This window comes from Schistosoma haematobium, chromosome ZW, assembly GCF_000699445.3.
Source record: "Schistosoma haematobium chromosome ZW, whole genome shotgun sequence".
In the NCBI taxonomy this organism is placed as follows: domain Eukaryota; kingdom Metazoa; phylum Platyhelminthes; class Trematoda; order Strigeidida; family Schistosomatidae; genus Schistosoma; species Schistosoma haematobium.
This window is the reverse complement of record NC_067195.1, coordinates 51,465,894-51,489,174: the sequence shown is the minus strand read 5'-3', so window position 1 is coordinate 51,489,174 and position 23,281 is coordinate 51,465,894. Positions and strand designations below refer to the sequence as shown.

At 32.4% G+C, this 23,281-nt stretch overlaps 1 protein-coding gene across 1 annotated transcript; it reads left to right on the top strand.

Annotated features, from left to right (window-relative positions):
* Positions 1 to 65: 65 nt before the first annotated feature.
* Positions 66 to 22,098, top strand: INX3_2 (Innexin inx3; the record flags this gene model as incomplete). Its single annotated transcript, XM_012942479.1, has 5 exons — positions 66 to 482; positions 14,388 to 14,604; positions 14,656 to 14,821; positions 18,348 to 18,614; positions 21,264 to 22,098. The coding sequence occupies 5 exons, from the start codon at positions 66 to 68 to the stop codon at positions 22,096 to 22,098; spliced, it is 1,902 nt and encodes a 633-aa protein (XP_012797933.1).
* Between the last annotated feature and the right edge of the window lie 1,183 nt (positions 22,099 to 23,281).

Sequence of the window (23,281 nt, the reverse complement as noted above, 5' to 3'; positions counted from 1 at the left end):
AAGATATCAAACATTGAAATGAATATAGATTTTCAGTAATATACATTAATTTTAGTGTTACCATTATGTTTGAATCAAGTGTTTTAAATGGACTAACACGATTAAGTATTGAAATTGGAAGTAGTAAAAGTCGAACTGATGATGATTTTATTGATAGAATTAATCATTCATATACAACAACTGTACTTATGATATGTACACTTGTAATAATGGGTAGACAATTTATTGGTAAACCAATAGCATGTTGGACACCGAATGAATTTACTAGTGCACAAGTTGAATATGCTACATTAGTATGTTGGGTAACTTCAACTTATTTTATATCACCTGATCAACCAACAATACCATCAGATTTATCGTTACGTAGAAAAGATTCTATACATTATTATCAATGGGTGCCATTCTTGTTAATGTTACAAGCTGCAATGTTTTCAATACCATGTATTATATGGCGTTTATTCAACTGGCAATCACGTATTCATGTAAGTTGATCAATAGACTAAATGCTCAATTGTACTCTGTTTTTCTATTATTGACACTGAAATGAACATAATGTAACTTCAGGATTTTTATTGTTTTCAGAAGGCTGATAATTAGATACTGATATTTTTTTGGATTCAGTTTTCAAACTACCTGATTACTTAATAGGAATCAATATCATATTGTCTTTTGATGATCAAACTTGTTCGGCCATGATGCAGTATGATAATTAAGTGATCAATTAGTGTGTGAATTACACAAGAAGCGATCATTAGTGATATGAATAATATATCTATATATATTCAGGGATTCATATCGTTTACGTTCAACCACCTAATATCCTCATTTTGTAAAAACAAAAGACAATTTACTAACAAAATTTATCGTTGGTTATATGTTTAATAATCAGAAGTCAAAATTTCACTTGTGTATACAAATAAACAAAAGAAAAAAACACACGAAAATATGTAATTAAATGGAAATTTCATTTATGATTATGTTTGATTGCACGAATGATAGTTATGGGTTCGATCATATTGCAAGAACAAGGGGAGCACAGTTCTTAAGTGATTCAAACTACAGGTTTTCAGTTTTGTTTTAATCCTTTCACTGATAATTAATCTTTAATAACACTGTTGGATGCCGGCTCAGTGGTCTAGTGGTTAAGCGCTCACGCACGACACCTGTAGGTCCTGGGTTCGAATCTCGCGAGGCAGAATCTTGGGTGTGCACTGCTGAGGAGTCCTACGGTAGGACGAAACAGTATTCCAGTGCTTTCAGGTTTTCCATGGTGGTCTATCTTCAATTGACTCATGATCTCAACTATCGAGATTAATCTTTAATTTAAAATTCTTTTTAAAAGAAAAATAGATGCTTTATTAAACAATCTTGTCAGCTATCACATAACAATATTACATTTACCATATACAACAGATATCTTATTATAATGGTTTTTTTATCACAGCAAACTGTATGAACATTAATGTACAGTTTAAGGAAAAATAATGATGAAACATGGGTTTTCGGTTATGTTTTATTCTCTACATTTTAATTTTTCGAATATGATTTATGCAAATGATGCAAATTATTCACTGGGGAATGTTTAGTTCAGTGACAGGACAAGGTTATCACCACTAATTTTAAGAATCCATGAGATGAAAAATATTTCTACCATCTAACTCCACTAAAGTTATTCATTTCAGCTGCTACTCTTTCTTATTACAGAATAATCATTTAGTGTTAATTACATACAGTTGTTGAGGTTGATGTCCTCAATATCTGACTCCAAATAATAATATCCTGTAACTGAGTATTTTAGGTAGGCTTAATCTCCTAGTAGAATTGTGAATTTACTCGAGATTATTAAAAAGCCTGAACGCCAGTTATAGAGATAGTTTATTGATAATGAATAATAATAATCCACAAGCGTACGGTGAGCAAGCACACGATGAAACAGAGAGAGTGAGTCTGTTAAAAATCCATATATATTTGAGAGTTAATCGGGTGTGAATAGATTATCGATTATCTGAACATTGAGACCAATAGGAAGATAGCTTAAGCGTTAATGTACAGACATACTTTCGATCATACACACCGAAATTAACATAGTGAATTGAGTCTGAGTTACAATGACTAGATAAATGATACAGTAGTCAAATGGGCTTGCCACACAGTCAAAAGCTCCGAAAAAAGACATTGTAAACCATGGATCATTATATAGCTGTTTCATAACAGTTTGTTATTTATGGTTTGAACTAAAGTATCATATAGATTAGATGGATCATGATAGAGTTTTAGGCAATCTCTAAGATGGACCTAGGTTTCATACTTGTTAGGATTCATAGTTAAGGTCCATATGAAATTTTAAGAAAAACGTCACTACCAATGCGATTCAAATCCCCGTCAACCACAGTTGTAATCAGAAACGTTACCACTAAAAATATAAGTTTTATCTTCAAAATGAAGGACCCAAATTTAATTTTTAATTACTGAATTTGTTATTTTTAAAAGAAAATTTATCCGTTTACATTCAAGAATTTTCCTTAACACAAATTGTTTACCTAAAGTGGCTAATATTATGTAACATTTTTTTCCTGCATCAGTTTAAAACAAAATACTGTTTAATTTATACAATCTTTGGATCTTATCAACAAACTGTAGAATACTCCAGTACTCATGGTTTGTATTGAATGCTATGAATTTTTGTACAAAATCATATTAATGAAAAATTGGATTCGTCAGATTAATCTATGTATGATTTTTGGGCTACAGATGATGGGTATATGTCTTAACAATGAAGTACTTTGTCAGTGTAAACTTAATTGATCGGATTAATATTTTCATCATTAAGACTAGGAAAATATTTATAACCCATCATCTGTAGCCCAAAAATCATACATAGATTAATCTCACGAATATAGGGAAAACTCTTCAAATATTAGTATAGTTTTTGTTGGAAGTGTTGTTATTCACATTCAAATCTTTTCTTTTAAATTTTTCTCTCCGTAACCTTACATAAATGATTGTTTTGCACTTATGTTCTCAGAAACTCTTAAGAGTAGTATATATCGATACAAAAGATGTTGACTAAAGTTTTGTAGAAAATTGGTCATCTTTCCGTCTTCATTTATGTCAACCAATAATAAATTAAATACCAATGAATGATTTTTAAAATGAAGAATATTTGAACGGATGATTGGTTTCAATTACTTCATCATCAGGCTCTATAGTTATAAGTCCATAATTATAATATTTTACAAAGGCCAAGATAAGGTATGTATTAAGGAATTTGACAATCATATATGTTAAAAATGGTGAACGTTTGCATCTGTTACGACATATATACTTCAAAATCGTGTTATTTGCAAATTAGAAAGGTCACTTAACAAAGGTTAGAATGATTTTAGGTATCTAGTGAATGAAAATAAAGGAAGAAAAACTCGTGTGAACAAAATGCATAGTAGGAGAATTTCATTTTGTTAAGTGAGGTAATAGTGATAATAATAATAATAATAATAATAATATAGTTGTGTGAATATAATATGTAATAAGAGAAATGTTACCAAGGTAATTACGATAAAAGAAAATTCAATTGAATTGGGAATGATGGATGTGAAGATTAAGATAGATGTAATCAAAACAATAGGAACGGGGTACGAAGTTCATAATATTCAGTTTAGGTATCTGGTGATCCAGTCGTAGGCCAACATAAACATGGAGGCTGGATATACATTTTCTGGATACATAAGTTTGGTTTTCTGGAGTTGATCCAGATATCTTCGACTATGTAGAGTAGTCGTAATCTAGTTCTATGAGGTAGATTTCTGAAACTTGATGTGAAACAGAGAAACCTTCCTATATTTTGATATGATGTTCGCTATCAACCAAATGAGAAAGAATAGTGCTGTTGATCGATTTAGTTACTCCTTTTCCCAACCATACTGGTACATAAATAAACAATATATTCGTAATATCCCAATGAGTAGAAAAATTAGATTTTCTGACGTTTCATGACTCAGTGTAAGCCACTTCTTCAGAGAATAAATAAATAACCAAATTATTCAGAAATACGGATACATGTTCACGAACATGCAAGGATAAAGCCCTTTGAGTACGACCTACGTAACTAGCTCCACAGACGCATTTGAATTAATATACACACATCGAGGAGCCCATCGTCGATAACCTATCCTTGATTTGGTTTAGTCGAGAAAGTTATATGATTTAAATATAAATAGAGCAAGAACAAACATTGATGCAGAATAGTATGAATTCATATTATTTCGAGGTTTCTCGTCAGCTGCTTACAAACCAAAATTGTGATAGAATTTTTTACATGGAGATAGTGTGAAACAATTGACATAAATGAGTGTAAATCATTGGATTACTATAATAACTATATATATATGCTAGAAACAGGTCAGAGGTAAAAAAAGGGGGGTTAATTCAGGTTGGGTGGCGTAATAGTTTAGTGAAGTTCATAAATTGTGCGATAATATAAATATAAATGATTTGATAATCGATGCATTGAAGTTCATGGAATAATGAAGATGACTTTTTTAAACTCATATTCATCCTTACAAAATTGAGTCTATATGACTGAAATTTCAAATAGTATATATCAAATAATAAAATACGAGTTATTTGTTTAGTGTAGAACAACAATTATCACGAAACATAATATGGACATAAATATAATTGGAAAGCAGTTTTCCCTATAAAATGACATAATCTTTATAAAGTATTATAAACCATAGAATATCACTAAGCTATTGTTTCGTTCTAGTTTGTAAACCTACCTGAGAAATCACTGAAGTCCCTCATATATCTCTATGAGTACTGATTCAGAATCCAATAGTCTACATTTACAAGCTGAATTAATGATTAAAATATCACGATATTCATTAATTGTTCTTAAACTTAAGAAAACATTTTATTATTTGTAAAGCTATGAATTTTAGATAAATACATAATACTACTTTATAGATACTTGAAAATATAAACACATGGTCTTCATCTAAATTCAACATAACACATCACAAGTTTCAGATGTAATTTCTATAAAATTGAACAAATAGCGAGGGTTTTTTTTGTTATAAGTCATTTGTAAAGAGTATTTTAACCTTTGTTTTGAAGTCCATAGCATGGATCGATTTCAATTTCAATATCAATTTTCCAAAGATCTGTCTAATTTTTTTGAAATTTTCTTCTAAACTATTCAAAGTCATTAACATATAATTAACTCAGAGAGGGGTCTTATGGATATTATAGTAATTTAATAGTTGAATTCATGAGTCAATTGAAGCTAGACCACCATGAAAAACATGGAAGCTCTGAATGGCCATTTTGTCCTAGCATGGGATTCATTAGCATTGCGCAACCACGATCCCGCTCCGCGGGTTTTAAACCCAGGACCCCCGATCTTGCGCGCGAACGCTTATCCTCTAGACCATTGAGCCGGCATTCAACAGTATTAATATCTAACGCCGACCAATCCACGAAGTTGCACCACCGTTTACCATCGTTTTCAGTGAGTTACTATCTCACGACAAACCCGGTTGAACTCCATTGGTCACAGCTTCTCATTAGAACTCCAGAAAATACCTCTTGAAGCCAGTCACTAGTGAGCGTATATTGATTAGTATTCGAAAGGGTTTTTTCTGGATATTATAGTAATTTCAATTGACTCATGAATTCAACTATTAAATTAATATAATTAACTAACTACATAAGAATTTTTCACAGGTCTTCTGTGTTTATCACCTTTTTCATTATTTTTATTGATAAACATTTTCTCTATTAAAATGATAAATATGTTTTTTTATATCCCAATAAGTAGAAAAATTGTATTTCTGATTTTTCGTCAGTTGATATAAGCCGCTGCTTCAGAGTAAGTGGCTTACATTAAGTCACGAAAGATCAGAAATACAATTTTTCTATTCATTGGGATATAACAATAAAATATTTTAATAGTTGAACTCATGAGTTGGTTTAAGCTATACCCTTCTGGAGAACCTGGAAGCACTGGATAGCCGTTTTGTCCTAGTATTGGCGGTCGTGCAATATTGTGGATTGGTTGAAGTTAGACATTAACGCTGGTTCAGTGGTATGGAGGTTAAGCGTTCACATACCAGTCCTGGGTTCGAGTTTCACATGTGGGACCGTGGATGCACACTGCTGAGTAGTCCCATAGTAGAACAAAACAGCCTTCCAGTGCTTCCAGGTTTCCCAAGGTGGTTCAACTTAAATCAACCCATGAATTCAATTATTAAATTACTACAATTTCTACAAACTCTCATTCTGATAAAAGCATATTTATTATTAAATTTCTACTCAATACTCAATTTCTTTAAAACTATCAACTCAAACCATAGCACTGATACCCATAAACTCATTAACTTTTTGTTAAAATATTGTAAAATATATAAATCAGCTTTTTCCCTCTTTTCTTAAATAACTAAAACGATTCCTTATTTAGATCATAAACAGTTGAAGAGAATTCATTAAATAAATTTATTGTCAGAAGGGGTTTTGTGACGATTTTTTTTAGAAATTTCACTGATTAAAATCATGATTCAATTGAAGCTAGACCACCATGGAAAACCTGGAAGTAATGGACGGCCGTTTCGTCCTAGTATGGGACTCCTCAGCAGTGCGCATCCACGATCCCGCACCCCAACTCACTGAAGACAATGGTGTACGGTGGCTCAACTTCGTGGTTTAGTTGAAGTTAAGCAATAACACCGTTGGATGCCGGCTCAGTGGTCTAGTGGTTAATCGCACACGCGCGAGACATATAGTTTGTGGGTGCGCACTCCTAAGGAATCCTACGGTAGGACGAAACAGCCGTCCAGCGCTTGCAGGTTTTCCATGATGGTCTAGCTTCAATTGACTCATGGTTTCAATCAGTAAAATAAATTTATGTTTGTTCATATGGTCTGTTTATACTGATGTAGTGTTGATTACTGTTGGAGGAAAAACGTTTTGTATATTTCAAATGTCCTACTTTTAATAAACACTTAAAATCTGTAATGTAAATCATTTCTTCTTCTTTTTCTAAATAATCTTAAAAGTTTATTTTTATTTTCTCTTAAAAATTAAAAGTGATCGTATTCTATTGTGCTGAAAAGAAGATATATTTTAATGTTTAGATTAATATCCATAAAACAGTTATAATATCAAGCTAAATTTTACGATTGATTCTGGTTGTTGATTCATTCAAAATTTGAATCAAATAACACTGAAGATTTACATGTCGGAATAAATAAATTCAAAAATTATAAACAAATATGGATAGTGGCTAGCAGTGGAATTCAAGACGCGCGTTTCATCCTATTTTGGACTCGTCAGTTGGATGTACCTACATCTCACAGCTGATGTTCACTTTGGGACTCGAACCCAGTACCGTTCGATTCAAACGTCATAGCATTATGCACTTAGCTACTGATTCTAGTTAGCCACTAGCTTATACAATGGGGTGAAGAGTAAATTCATTTTGTATTGTTTGTCTGAATCTTTCTATTGATGTTTAGGACTGCAACTGATCAGTAGAGGCAATCCGTACAGGGTACACATATACCAATGAGAGACTGGTCAATTGTAGTCCCACACATCAATGAGGAGATTCAAACAAACATTACCAAATGAATATATATAAGAAATGTTTATATTAACTAGGATAATGATAGTTGATGAATTCATGTGAATATTTGATGATGGAAGTAGGCTGGTAAAAATATCGAGTAAAACAAAATTGTCTATTCATATAGTTATGATTATTTTATCGTTTAATCGCTTTGAATAAAATGTTAAAGATAATTTAAAGCTGATAAATTATAAACTAGTTTTATTATAGATATGGCTTAACCTAAACAGAAATTATAAACAAACAATGTGAACATGTCTAAAATGAATGTTATAAACGAGTATGGTTTCTACAGCTGGTTATTTTTTAAACTAATTATTGAACAGTATCAGGATTTTGTGAATATTATAGTAATTTAATAGTTAAGATCATAAGTCAATTGAAGCTAGATCACCATGGAAAACCTGGAAGTGCTGGACGGCCGGCGGTGAATAGTGGAGTTCAACCGGGTCTGTTGTGAGATAGTAACTCACTGAAAGCAATGGTGGATGTGTCGCTCAATTTCGTGGATTAGTTGAAGTTAGGCAATAACACCGTTGGATGTCGGCCCAATGGTCTAGTGGTTAATCGCACACGCGCGAGACATATAGTTTGTGGGTGCGCACTCCTAAGGAATCCTACGGTAGGACGAAACAGCCGTCCAGCGCTTGCAGGTTTTCCATGATGTTCTAGCTTCAACTGACTCATGATCTCAACTATCATGACCATTGAACACTTGAATATTGTCGTTGAAGTTTATTACCATTTAAAATAATCATTAGTAATTTTTTAAATCATTATCGTCATATGTTACAAATTTCATCAAATTTAACTAGTGAGTTACCGTTACACTCTCGATAACGATAGTATTTCACAGATAAAAGCTTCTCAGTTAAAGAAATTTATCTTGTATTTTCTCACAAGTTACTAATTAATTATTATTTCTAATGTTCAGTCTTTGACAGCTTTGCGTCCAGACTGAATGTACTTTAGGTTCTGGGGTGGGGAATGTGAGGGGCAGTATATGAGAGAATCTGGAGAGGAAAAGAACAAGAGTAGAAAGTGAGCTGAAGGCTCAGTAAGAAAATAGAATACACTTAAATCAAGTAATAAAAGTAATAAACTACAGTCAGAAATAGCATAAACGTGAGATTCAGACAATCTGATAATCGAAACTAAGAGGTGATAGTGTAAGGTTTCGAATCCGTTACATATTCAATTAAATGGTTATTTTCATCATGAACTGTCCATACATTCAATCAATTTGGATAAATCAACCACATACAATATTTAATAACTTTATTCTCTTTATGTTTACAAACTAAATTATTGAAGCTAGAAAAATAAAAAAAAAACATAATTTGGTTAATAATGGACGTATACTTCATTTGCAGGATTAGATTCCAATTGTTTTCATGTATGCGTTTTCTAAACGATTACGTGAAGATATAATAAATTGATTATAATCATGAATTCATAATTCCCTTTTTAACTCTATTATAGTAGTGTGATGAATTCATGAGTAATCACTCAAAATTTAATCTTTAGGTTCCTAGTTCTAACCCTGATTCAGTTAATAAGGACTAAACAACTTATCTAACCATCATTCCCTAATACTCTGCGTCAAACCTCGTTATTACTTACCCGGTGATCCCAGCAGATATGAATCATCATCGACTGAGACGGTTGGGCCACGTGTTACGTATGCCTGAACACCGATTACCACGACGCTCAATGCTGACTAGTGTAGGGGATGGTTGGAAGAAAGTCAGAGGCGGCCAAACCAAAACGTGGCATCAGTCCACAAAGTCACCAACTTCTAGTCTGAGCCATGTTGGTAGATGCAGATCCTTTCTACGAACTAATTCTTTCTTCCTGCACTATGTCCTTATATACAATCTTTCTTTTATGTATTACCACCCATAAATTAACTACTTCTATAAATCCGGTGTTCATCTTATTGTGTTAATGAGTTATAGCAGCTTGGACAGATGCACATTTGTGCCTGGTCCTACGTTGTAGCTGACTGACTGTAACAATTTGTTTTTGTCAATTGCCTTTATACAAAATGTATCGTTCAAATTCGAATATATGGTGATGCATATGAGTTCTGATTTTCAGGTATATCGATGCTTTAAATACATCAATTTCAGTCACTTGATTGTATTTTTGACTTTTACTTTAGCCTCTTTGTTTTGAACATTTAATAGTACCATTAACACTTAAACACACATAAACCATGTGGTTAAAAAAAGAACACGTAAAACGTGTAGTTAGTTATTATACTATAATAAAATTATGTATAATTTAATATTAAATGTATTTTTATTATATCCCAATGAGTAAAAACATTGTATTTTTGATGTTTCGAGACTTAATGTAAGCCACTTCTTTAGAGTAAATAAATAATACACGAAAGAAACAATGAAGAATATTTTTGGTACAATCAAAATCATAATAGATCTAAATATGCCAATTTCAATTTATATTTATTATTAACTTTATACCCAATGTTCATTTTATTTGATACTATCAAGTTCAACTTTAGCGTTAATACCTGTGTATAATTTGGTTTTTAAATACGAAAGAATAATTATCGGAATCGGATTTGTGGAGATTATAGTAATTTAACAATTGAATTCATGAGTTTATTTAAGCTAAACCACTCTGGAAAACCTCGAATCACTGAATGGTCATTTCGTCCTAGTATAAGACACCGTTGGATACCGGCTCAATGGTTTACAGATTAATCGTTCGTGCGCGAGACCGAAGGTCCTGAGTTCGAGTTCCGCAAACAGGATCGTTAGTGCGCACTACTGAAGAGTCCCTCATCAGGATGAGACGGCTGTCCAGTGTTTTCATGTTCTCACTGATGATCTAGCTTGAATCAATTCATAAATTCAACTATGAAAGAATAATTGACTAAAGCATTTCGGAAAAACTAATATCTATGATACAGATAAAATAAATTTGTTCTAGCTCTTAATTTTCTATAATTCTTTGTTCTTACATTATCTTAACATAAATCTGGTATTTTAGAAAAGAAGATGATCGTTTTCAATAATATCGAATTTAGTTTTTCTTTCTTTATAATTTCTTTCCCTTTCCATTACTTTGAAGAACAAGTTGAAAAACACTACTTTTTATATTTGGTATAAATAAATAAATAAATAAATAAATAAATAAATAAATAAATAAAATATTAGATACTAATGTACACAACTATTTATGGAAGCATGAATTAGCTAAATTTCGATGTCCATCAAATAGGTTACAATTGAATGATCAATAACGATAATTTCCCATTTCGATCATTTCATTATGAGTTTATATGATTATTATGAAAATAAATAGCTCAAGATTAATCCATTAGACAAAATGTTGTACAGATTTATTAGAGTAACATTGTGATACTTCAGAATGGATGAAGTAAATATCGGTTATAGTACAGAAATAATTTATTTTACGAATTTCACCTAGACAAAAGATAAATCATCATATAACTAACAGAAGTGAGAATTTACTGCTCATCTTATGCCTTTTCTGTTCACTCTTCATTGACCATTTGATATCTGGTAAGTTAGTAACGATAAGACCATATGTATGTTATTGATCAAAGTTCGTAGATCGGTTGGTGAAACTGTGACATTTTATTGACTATGATGACTGGGGCATGCTTTACAAATACTGATTACAGTGCCATCTATGACGAACTATAATAGCAGCTTCAGAGTGAATTAAAAGCAGGCTATGGATTGGTTGGTCCGTGACCTTAATAACTTTTTGACTGACTGTTAAGATGTCCACATTAGTTAAATGAGGACCGTAGGTGATATTAATTCGAATCTTTAGCAGATAAGCAAGCAGACTAATTCCACCGCACCCTACGAATTGTTGATTTACGTTTTTGTTCTGCCAATGTGAATAAGGATAATTTAGATCGATGTCTGTTTTTCCCAGACCCGGCTTCATTTATGACCGATTGAGCGGATTATCTGATAAGTGATACTGATTCAGCTAAATATTTTCCCAATATATAACACGTGAACTTCATTGATATTTTTCAACCAGATTGGTAGTAGTTACTCCTTTAGATGTCTTCAGTAGAAGTGCAAAATTAATCCCATGAACAATTAGATAAACCGGTTATCAAAAGTAATTGTACCATTGAAACAGATATGAAGAAAAATGCAACCCGTTTGTGGTTTCTAATTGGTATGCATTAGTGACTTCACAAATGAAAAAATCTAGGCTTTTAACCTCATTCAATATATAATATGTTCATCATTCAATGTCGTTGGTATGTCGCTGCTTCATCTTCGAATAAATAGACTTCATATATATCATTTTTACGTCAGGGTCTGAAGATCCTTAGCTTGATTCTAAAGATAACCCAAGTTTTGCGTTGATGAAAAGATACAAGCATGGATTAAACAGCCAATCCCTCCTTATTTGTTTCTAATTATTCTCCAGTTGATGTCAACTCATGTTAGAAACCGTATTTACGAGAATAAACTTCCAGTCCATTCGTTTTCTCATATTCATATAAGCAGATAATCATCAAAAGTATAACCACTCAACTGAATTAGATCGAAACAATATTTTCCTGAATATTCACTAATAATAATATAAAATAGAAACCGGTTATCAAAACAAATATTTACTTTGTTTGCTTCAAAGTTTCAGTGGTGTTTTTTGAAATCATGCTATATTAAACGTATAATTGTAAAGAATTTTGATTCACTACCGTTCTTCATCGTCGAATAACATTCATACTAGTTTTTGAAATATGCTTTTTATCTGTAGAAGCTAGTAATAAATGTCATCATCAATAGCCACTAAATAAAAGGAAATTACACAGTTAAAATGAACAATGGTGTATTTTATTTTGAATTGTATTTCCTTTTTAATAGTCCGAGATCTAACTACACATGATCGAGCAGTACTGATGTTAAGGAAATAAAAAAGTCAAGGTTATAAGCTAATAATCGACAAGGTCAAAGTAATGAGTTGACTGGTCTATCCAAAAGCTATGATAACCCATGTAGACGTGACTTAGTATCAGATTATTTACTTCTTGTGAATGTCCAGACTAGTGCTGGATATAAATAATTATGTATATACTTGACATATGATCTAGAGATTAACTATTTGAATTCCTAGACCAGCTGAATGTTTTTTCGAGTCAATTAAAGATCTTTTTCTAAACGACTTCTACTGTGAGTTCAAATCTCGCTAGGCGGGATCGTGAATGCGCACTGGTGAGAAGTCCCACAATAGGACAAAACGTCCGTACAGTTCTTTCAGGTTTTCCATGGTGATCTAGCTTCAATTGATTTATGATCTCAACTATTAAATAACATATATATACCAAATTCATTGAAATTTAATTGAATGTAATGAATTTTGAGAAGTTGATATATTTCTGAAAAGTATGTTTTAGAATCTCATTTAAAAAAACGTAAAACTTGAATACTTAAGTAGTTAAAAAGCATTTTTATTGATAATCACACTTAATAATTTATACTAATTGATTCTAATGTAACTTTTAATGGTTCTGATTATCCCGTTATTGACATTCTTGATTGGTATGTGTATCCTATGGAAATTGGCTCGATATAGTCAGTATGACATATGTCTGTATACAACCGATGGAATGTGGCTAGCAATGGAATCCAGGAGGCCCATTTCATCCTCTCTGGGACTGGTCAGTCGGATGTACCTGTATCTCAGATTTTATGCTCACCCCGGAACACAAAACTATTACTGTTCACTTCAAACGTCAACGTTATATAAAGGCAATCAGCATAGGACGCGTATTTACCAACCACAAATGTCAACCGAGGTATAATTCAAGTTATTACCAATTAAAATTAAAACTCATATTCGTTGCACGGGTGAGTAAATATCTGGAATCAGTAGTTAGGTGAATAATGTATTGATTTTCGAAGTGAAAGGTACTGGGTTCCAGCCTCGGAGTAAACGCCGACTTTAGAATCCAGAGACATCCGACTGATGCATCCCAAATAACGCGAAATTCACGCCCCTTGGTTCCATTAGTAGTTACATTTCATGTATTCTTTACTAATGCATTTTTTAAAACTATATTCTATTGGCAACTTCTGAATCTTCTTAACATCTGCACCTCTGACAACTATTTTTAAGATCATAGTGTTATGAACGTAGGTATTTCAGTTAATTTTGTTTTTTTTCTATGTCAAACTAGCGAAACTTTGAAGCTTGACGAATTCGGATGAGAAAATTACTGTCATATAAATCATTTGAAAAATTGATGTTATTTTTAGTTTTCCAAAATTGTAAGATTAACCCTTCTAGATGACAAAATAACTTTATTGTATGATCTTAAAGAGAGCAAGGACGAAGATATTTTTGTTAAAATTTCAAGATGGCGGAGAACATTTGTAGCTCAGGTGGATGATTTTGATGGAGTTTTGTTCTTTGAGCTGGATAGTTTGGTCGTGGAGCTTTCATCGTTCTTCTGAACAACATCATCAGCACAAACTTCAGATAGAAGTGAAGTGTTCGAATCTCTCCACATGTGGTTCACAGCTTGTCTTGTAGACCTCGAGGTTGATTGATTCTTGTTGACCTTAAACCTATCATTGTTTACATTTTTGTTTTGGTTGTATCTCCCATTTCCTTGTACACTAAACTTATGACACTTATAAATAATCGTTAAACTATGTATTTACTGAACTAACTTGTGGATTATGTTTGCCATTTTTATACTAATCTTAATTTTATATCTGTGTGTTTTATTTAGCTGTGGACTGTAATGGACTTAGCTAGTAAAGCTGGTGATCTTGAAGAAACACTACACTCTAGTGTAAATCATCTCGAATATATTGTTAAACATTTAGAAGATGCTCTTATTATTCGACATCGATATAAACAAAGTCGTAAAAATAACAGCTCCATTTCAACGGCACAAACATCTGTATCTAGTCCAGCTAATACAAATGAACAAATAGTAAATAAAGGTATTATCTATTTGAAATATTTATTTTGTAAATAATTACTTTTTATTTTAGATAATTCCTGGTATGCTATACTTCCGCTTACAATAAGCAATAGATCACGTATTCCTGGTCCACGACCTTGTTCGCCACAATCAAGCAGTTATCTTAATGGATTATACTTAATTATTAAAGCGCTTTATGTTTTTAATTCAACTGGACAATTATTTTTGTTAGCTAGGTAATAAAAATAATCTTATTAATTTTGTTCTTCAGTATGCTTTTATGAATTACATGTTTTGTAATCCATTCAACTGGACCATTTTGATTTGTGTTCTTTTATATCATAATGAATGAGATTCTTCTATAAAGATAGATGATTTATGGAAAGAAAACAAACAGACAAGGAATAATAGAGTGCTTAGTTTAATTCATGATAAAATATTTCGTATTGGTAAATGAACTTATCCTCATAACAAGTCATCAGCATACTGGCATAAATAAAAACTATTACGAGCAAAGATGAATAGTGGAATGCAGAACGTGCATTTCGTCATCATTGGAACTCGACAGTTGCACGTGCCTGCATCTCAGAGCTGATATTCACTCTTGGACTCGAACCCAGTACCGTCCGCTTCAAACGCCATCGCGTTATTCACTTCTCTACTGATCCCTGACAGTCACTTGCTTGTGCAATGGGATGAAGTTGAAATTCACTTGTTATTGTTTACTTGAATGTTCCCATTGATGTTTAGCACTGCAGTTGATCAGTCTCTTATTGGCATATGTGCATACTGTGCGTATTGCCTCGACATAGTTTTGACCCATAAACATTACAAGCAAAGATGGATAGTGGCTATCATTGAAATCAAGGACGCACATTTCGTCCCATTTGGGACTCCAACTGGATGTACCTGCATCATAGAGTTGTTCACTTTTGGAGTCGAACCCAGTACAGTTTTGGTGAGAATCCGTTAAGCTAAATTTTATCTAATGTCTACATCCAATAAATTTTCAAATAGTTTACAGGTAACGTAACAGAAAAGATGCATCAACTATTCAATGTGGTTTTTGATTTGTTCAAGATACTACAAAATAATTAGTTCATCATTCAAATGTTTATTTGACCTTACAATATTCGATATCCCTAATTGAAACATCACAAAAATGAACCAGTCTTAATTATGCAATTGAATGATATAATTGTTTAAATATGGTAGATAAAACCTTTTAGCTATATAAACCGTATACAGAGAGTAACTGGTTTATCGTAAATTTAATAAAGATATTCGCCCCTGAAGAAAAAATTGAAATTCTATAAAATTCGAATTATTGTTATGTAACTTACATAGTTGGGACGGAACGCTCTTCCTGCATTCCACTGCTAGCCACTATCAATCATTGCTAACAATAAGCTTGTGAATTAAGGTAATATCGAGGCATATGCACAGTATGCACATATGACAATAACAGACTGATCAATTGCAGTCTTAAACCTCAATGGGAAGATACAAGCCAAACAATACCAAATGGATTTAAATTCACCCCATTGCACAAGCAAGTGGCTATCATGACTTAGTAGCTAAGTGGATAACGCGATGGCGTTTGAAGCGAATGGTACTGGGTTGGAGTCCCAGAGTGAACATCGACTCTGAGATGCAGGTACATCCAGCTGACGAGTCCCAAATAGGACGAAACGCGTGTCCTGGATTCCACTGCTAGCCACTACCGATCATTGCTTTCATAGTTTAGTTCCCTAAGGAGACAACTTTGTAATGATATCATCAGGTTAAATGATATGTAGTGACACATAATGCATTGTCATCAATGATCCCTTTTTATTCACGATCTATTGTCTAAATCATGTTCTTATCTTCATGATTCAATAGATATTTTTTTCTTCTCAATAACAACGAAACAAATTGTGATATTTAAGATAAATTATAATACTCATTTCTCTTTTGAGTTTTATATTTAGCAATCATTGTTTTGACAGTTAACGTACTATTCATAAACCTACTGAGTCATGATGGCTATTACATGTTCATTGGGTTCAGTAATTATACATGTTCGAAATTTCCTCCACCTTAAATGTGGTCAAGTTAAAAACGTAGGTAACATTGAAAGATTAGCTCAATCAACTCATAGATAAAAACAAACTCACCTATTGAATCCTAGATATCAATCTACTTAACAATAAAAAGAAAAGAAAACATTATTACTAATATTATTGATATTTGTAGGTATCATTATCAAGGTTTGATTTGATAATTTCTGATAAATTGAGCATTGGATAGATTGCTATAAATAAATAAGTAATATCAATGGTTAAGATCATGGGTCAGTTGAAGCTAGACCACCATGGAAAACCTGGAAGCCCTGGACGGCCGTTTCGTCTTATTGTGGGACTCCTTAGCAGGGCTTCCAAGTTTTCCATGGTGGTCTAGCTTCAACTGACTCATGATCTTTACCATTGAAATTACTATGATATCCACAAAACCCATCTGATATTAAAATAAGTAATACCCTAGTCAGTAAAAAAATTAGATTTTTTGATGTTTCGTGACTTCTTCAGAGAATAAATAAACAACAAAATCAAAATTAATCCAAGTTCAAATAGTACGACGGAACAATAAGAATATTATGTGATCAATCAATGTCATGTCATTTCGGTTAAGGTGATTCATAAGCGACCTGTATGCAAATTTGTGTGTATGTATATGTGCAATTAAGGATGAAAATAGTGTGACCTTTATGGTGAGAAAGGATAAAGTTTAATTTGTAAGATAATAGTATGAATAGTGAATAATATAAGACTAGGTGGCTAAGATAGATGGTCCAAGTAGGATGTATGGTAAGGCCTTCTTTTCTACTGAGAGAAGTAGGATTAAGCATTATATGGAAAGCTTCAGCTACTCTCCTTTCTTTGTAATGTGAAAACCTTTTTGCAATATTTTGATATTTTTGAAATCGATTTGGTGGTTGTTGAAAATGGTATGAACTGCTATTGCCGATTTAATTTGAAGTCTATCCAGTTCTATGGTTTCTTTGTGTACTTAATATGTTCTTTAGCACAAGTCAAGATTTCGCAAGATAACTCTCCAATATAAAAGGCATCACAATCGACACAATGTAATTTGTAGACTCAGTTCTGTATTGACATGAATGGTATTTTTTTCTTTTAAGCGAACTAAAGTATTTCGAAGTATGTTCATTGTTTTGTAATATAATTTAAAATTGTGTTGTTTTAAGATTCTTTGGAGTTCCTCTGTTGTGCCATTACGGTTTATGATTTATTCAGACCTGTTTTTTAATTGATCACATAGTATTCGTATTGTTTCGCTGCACTATTTAAACTTGGATTAATTTTGATTTGGTTATTTATTCTCTGTAGAAGTCGCTTACACTTAGTCACGAAACGTTAGAAAATCGAATTTTTCTACTCATTGCAATATTACAAATATAATTATTTCAATAGATGAAATCATGAGTCAATTGAAGCTAGACCACCATGTAAAACCTGGAAGCACTGAACGGCGCGCGAGACTGATAGGTCCTGGGTTTGAATCTCGCGGGAGGCGGAGTCATGGGTGCGCACTACTGAGGAGTACCATACTAAGACGAAACGGCTGTCCAGTGCTTCCATGTTTTCCACTGTGGTCTAGCTTCAATCGACTCATGATTTCAACTATTGAAATATTATTTATTTATTTATTGTTATTGATGTTATCATTAATAATGATTGTTTGTTTTTTTCATTCCAATAGGTTTTTAGGTCAAACCACAATATTTTTTGGACCACAAATGTTAATTGATCTTATAATTGGTACACAGTGGTATCAAAGTGGAAATTTTCCACGTGTTTCATTTTGTGATTTAGATATGCGTAAAATGGGAAAGAATTATCATAGATATACATTACAATGTGTATTAAGTATTAATATGTTTAATGAAAAAATTTTCATTTTTCTTTGGTTCTGGTTTATTGGTATCACTTTAATAAATATACACAGCTTCTTACGTTGGTGTTGTAGGTAGGTATTTTGTAAATCTAATTACATAATAGATTTATTATTGTTTTATTTATTTATAGTTTATTTCATTTTGAAATTCCCACCTTTTTGATTCTATATCTCACTTACTGATAGATTACATTTGTTTATTTGAATCATTATGTGTTTATTCATTATGGACTAGTCGGTTTTACGGTCTAAGTGTAGTTTCACTAGTTGTTATATGATCAATTACTTAAATAAGAGTTTGTAATTTCCACGTATCGTATTACAAAATTGAATATGAATCCCTTTTACTTTATTCGATAATGATTCACATTTATGATGACTTAACAATTGCTCTTCCATTTGTTAGATGGATTAATGGATAAGGTTTACAGTCTAAATTTACACTTTTAATGACTGCTGTACTTTGATTGTGATGAGAATTTTAAACATTATTTGTCGAGGTCCTAGACATCAATAAGAAGATTGAAACAACTAATACAAAAATAAATTAAAACTTCACCCCGTTGCCCAATCTAATGGCTATCTGGACTCAGTACTTAAGTGAACAATGCGATGGAGTTTAAAGTGAACGGTACTGAGTTTGAGTCTTGGAGTAAAGATCAACTCTGGAATGCAGGTTCTTCCAGTTGACGAATTCTATATAGGACGAAACGTACGTCCTGAATTCCATTATTAACCACAATCCATCTTTACGTATCTTGTTTTATGTTGTAAGTCGATGATCAACTGACTTGAAAAACGTTAAAAAATAATTTACATTTATCATTATTCCGACATTTTATGCTTCAAAAATAATTATAATAATTTCCTAGTCAGCTTGATGCAATTACGTAAACAGTGAAAATGAGATGTTCTTAAAAAAATCAAAAGGTACATTCACACTAATCATTGTAGTGTCTGTTACTATGTTAAGCCCATATAACTTATTATAGCTTCTGGACAGGGCAAAATTCATCCAGTCTTTTTGAGCCACGTTTTGACCTTGTTAATTATTCACTTATCAATCCTGACTGTTTTTATATGAGCATATGTGTGTATACACTTCATGGCCTATTCATCACATGTCTGTAACCTATTTTTATCTGGCTATAATTATTGATTAGCGCTTGACTAAATGGGGTTAGCTCACATGCCTTCTCTACCGCGCAACGTTTTGCTTCGCTTAGCTTTCTCATCTTAGCTTCATTCTCTACGATTCTCTGATTGTCTGTTCCGATTAACGAGTGTACAAAATGTACGTATTCAAACATCCAGTCGAATGGATTTCCTAGCATTTAATCATCAACTCAACGAATACATATGTCAGTATAGGGTTGTAGAGATTGTTGAGTTCAAGCTGATATGACGAATGGATCAATGTTAGACCACCCTGGAAAACATGAAAGCACTGGATGACCGTTTCTTCCTCAGCAGTGCGAACCCACGATCCCGCACGTGAGACTCGAACCTAGGACCTTCAGCCTCACACACGAACTCTTGAACTTCTAGACCACTGAGCAGGCATCTAACGATATCTAACTTCAATCACTTCACAGTATTGCGTGATCATTCTTCATTGTCTTCGGTGAGTAACTAACTCACACTTGACACAGTCGAGCTCCACTGATCACGGATTCTTACTAGAACTCCGAGAATTATCTCTCTAAGCTAGTCACTAATGAGCACACGGTAATTCTCAGTATTGAGCTGTGGAGATTGTTGAGTTTTGATTGAGTTCATGAGAGATTGTATATATGTATATATACTTTAGGAATAAACAGAACTGTTCACTGATTGGTCACTGAGTAGTAATCATTGTCAAATTGATCTAAGCACTTTGACTTATAGTCTCATTCTAATTTGATTTATAGGATTCAGTCAGTATTAATAATAAGATAAACATGCCACTGATTACTATTCAGTATCTAGTCCGTCTTCCAGAAAATGATTTGTAACCCAGTAAAAGTGTCATCGTACAATGCAGAAGAGTTAGTCACTTTAAACATCACACAGTTTTGTAAGGTAAAATATCAGTATAGGGTTGTGGAGTTATTAAGTTTTTGATTGAGATCATGAACTGATTGATGTTAGAGCATCATTGAAACAGTGCGCATCCACGATCGCGCGAGACTGAAGGCCCTGGGTTCGAATCCCGTGAGCGGGATCGTGGATGTGCACCGCTGACGAGTCCCACAATAGGACGAAATGGCCGTCCAGTGTTTCCGAATTTTCAGTGACTGTCCAACATCAATCAGTTCATGATCTCAATCAATAACGTAAAATGATTTATTAGATTTGTATAGATTATATCTGCTTGGATAGAAAAAAATTAAGATAAATAAGAACCAATAACAATGAAAACCGGATAATATAAAGAAAAAGTATACAAAATGAAATGAACAAACCATGAAAAAAAATATATTTGATTCAAAGAAACGAAAACACAATCCATTTATTCAGTGGCTTTAATACTGAAACATGTTTACATTGTTTCAATTGACTTGACATTCTACATTCGATGATATTCATAGTTAACATTCAGAACGGTAATACAGTTATAGACCACTATCTGTATTCATTCAGTTATATCTTGTTGTTCGTTCTTTGTTTCAACTCGATTCTGTTCACATTGTTTTTCTATATAATATTTTTTGTTGTTGTTAAAATCTTTTTTCCATTTAGATCAACATTTCAAACTAGTCGAGTATGTTTTATTAGAAGTTTATTATTTAATAAAATCTCAATGAAGATAAACAATAATAATATTAATAATAATAAATCAGACTATTCATCAAATAATACTAATTCCAATGTAACACAAAATTCTGATTATCAGTCGACTAGTCAACAATCAACAACAATACAGTTAGCTGATTCATTATCTTCTGAATGTTGTAATGAACAATTATCAATAACTGATAAAAAAGCATCAGCATTTTTTACTGAACATATTTTAGGACAAGATGGTGTATTTGTATTACGTTTAATTGCATTAAATGTTGGTCAATATATTGCATCAAAAATAGCTTGTCTTATTTGGGATCGTTATAGACTTGTAAATAATACATCAAAGTATACACGTACAATAAAGAGAACACAAGAAACACCGATAACGACGACGACGATGATGATGACCACCACCACCGCCACAACAACAACAACAACAACAACAACAACAAAACCACAAACAAAGCATGTTGTAACCAGTAGTATTAGACAACTGTCGAATATTGTTCAAAATCCACCTATTCCTGAAAGAAAAGATAAAATTAAACATAACAAAGAATTAAATTTATCAACATCTAATTTAAATGAATTAGATAATATTGTAAGAATTAGAACATTAAATGCATCTAATACAATTGGACAATATTCACAAAGTTTACCATCACAATCATCTATATATAGTTTAAGAAATTCTTTTAATAATTCTTATGATCATTGTTCACATTCTGATAGAAATTCTTCAAATAATTCAAGGATTCAAAATTTAAATCACACAAATAATTTTGTTTAAAAAATATACTACTTATAAGTAACATTATTTTATTATATACATATAATTAAGTTTATGAACAAACGAACACTAACAGAATATCTCTATGGATTTTATTATTGTGATATTTCAATTACATAATTTCTTATATCTATTAATTAGATAATCATTTATTTTCCTGTTCATTAAATATGCATAATATTCTTGGAGTTATTCAGTATGATTGTTATTTTTGCCAGATTAAGAGTTTGTGGGAATTGTAGTAATTTAACGGTTGAATTCTTGTATCGATTTAAATAAGATCACCTGAAAAACCTGGAAGTACTGGATGGCCGTTTTGTTTTAGTATGAGACATCATTGGATACCGAGTCAGTGGTTTAGAGATTAAGCATTCGCGCATGAGACCGAAGGTTCTGGGTTCGAATTCTACGTGCAGGATTGTGGATGCTCATTGCTGGGGGTGTCCAATACTTAGGACGGAACGGTTATCAAGTGCTTTCAGGTTCTCTAGGGTAGTCTAGACTAAATCGACTCATAAAATAAGTTCCTGAATTAATTAACATTAGAATTTTGTGACATTTTTGTTTTTTTCTTCTTTGTAAAATAATTCATATGTACTGAAGAATAAATCATTTTACCTGGTGAATATGAAAATAATATCACTTAATGAGAATAATGAGGAAATAGAGAGAAAAATAGAATAGTCTAGAGGATAGGTCAATCTTTTATTATATCATTAACGAAAATTTACAAACGTAAATATGGATATATTTTTAATTCTTTACTTACGCCTGTTACCCCTCACGGAAGACCACAGGCCGCTCACCAGCATCCTCCATCCTTTCCAGTTCATTCCAGTTACTATTCAACCTTTTGATGTCGGCTTCCGATTCCGGGTGCAGTGTGTTGTTTGGCCTTCCTTTTTTTGCGTTTCCTTTCAGGATTCTAAATTAGCGCTTGCCTCGTGATGTAGTTTGATGATCTTCTCAAAGTGTGTCCTATCCACCTCCAACTTCTTTTCCCAATTTCCTCCTAAGCTGGAAGTTGGTTTGTTCACTCCCACAGTAGTTTGTCACTGATGGTATATAGTCAACAACGGATATTGAGTATCTTGTGTAGACAATTGTTTATAAATACTTGTACCATTTTGATGATGGTTGTGGTAGTTATCGAAGTTTCAGCTCCGTACATTAGAACTGTCTT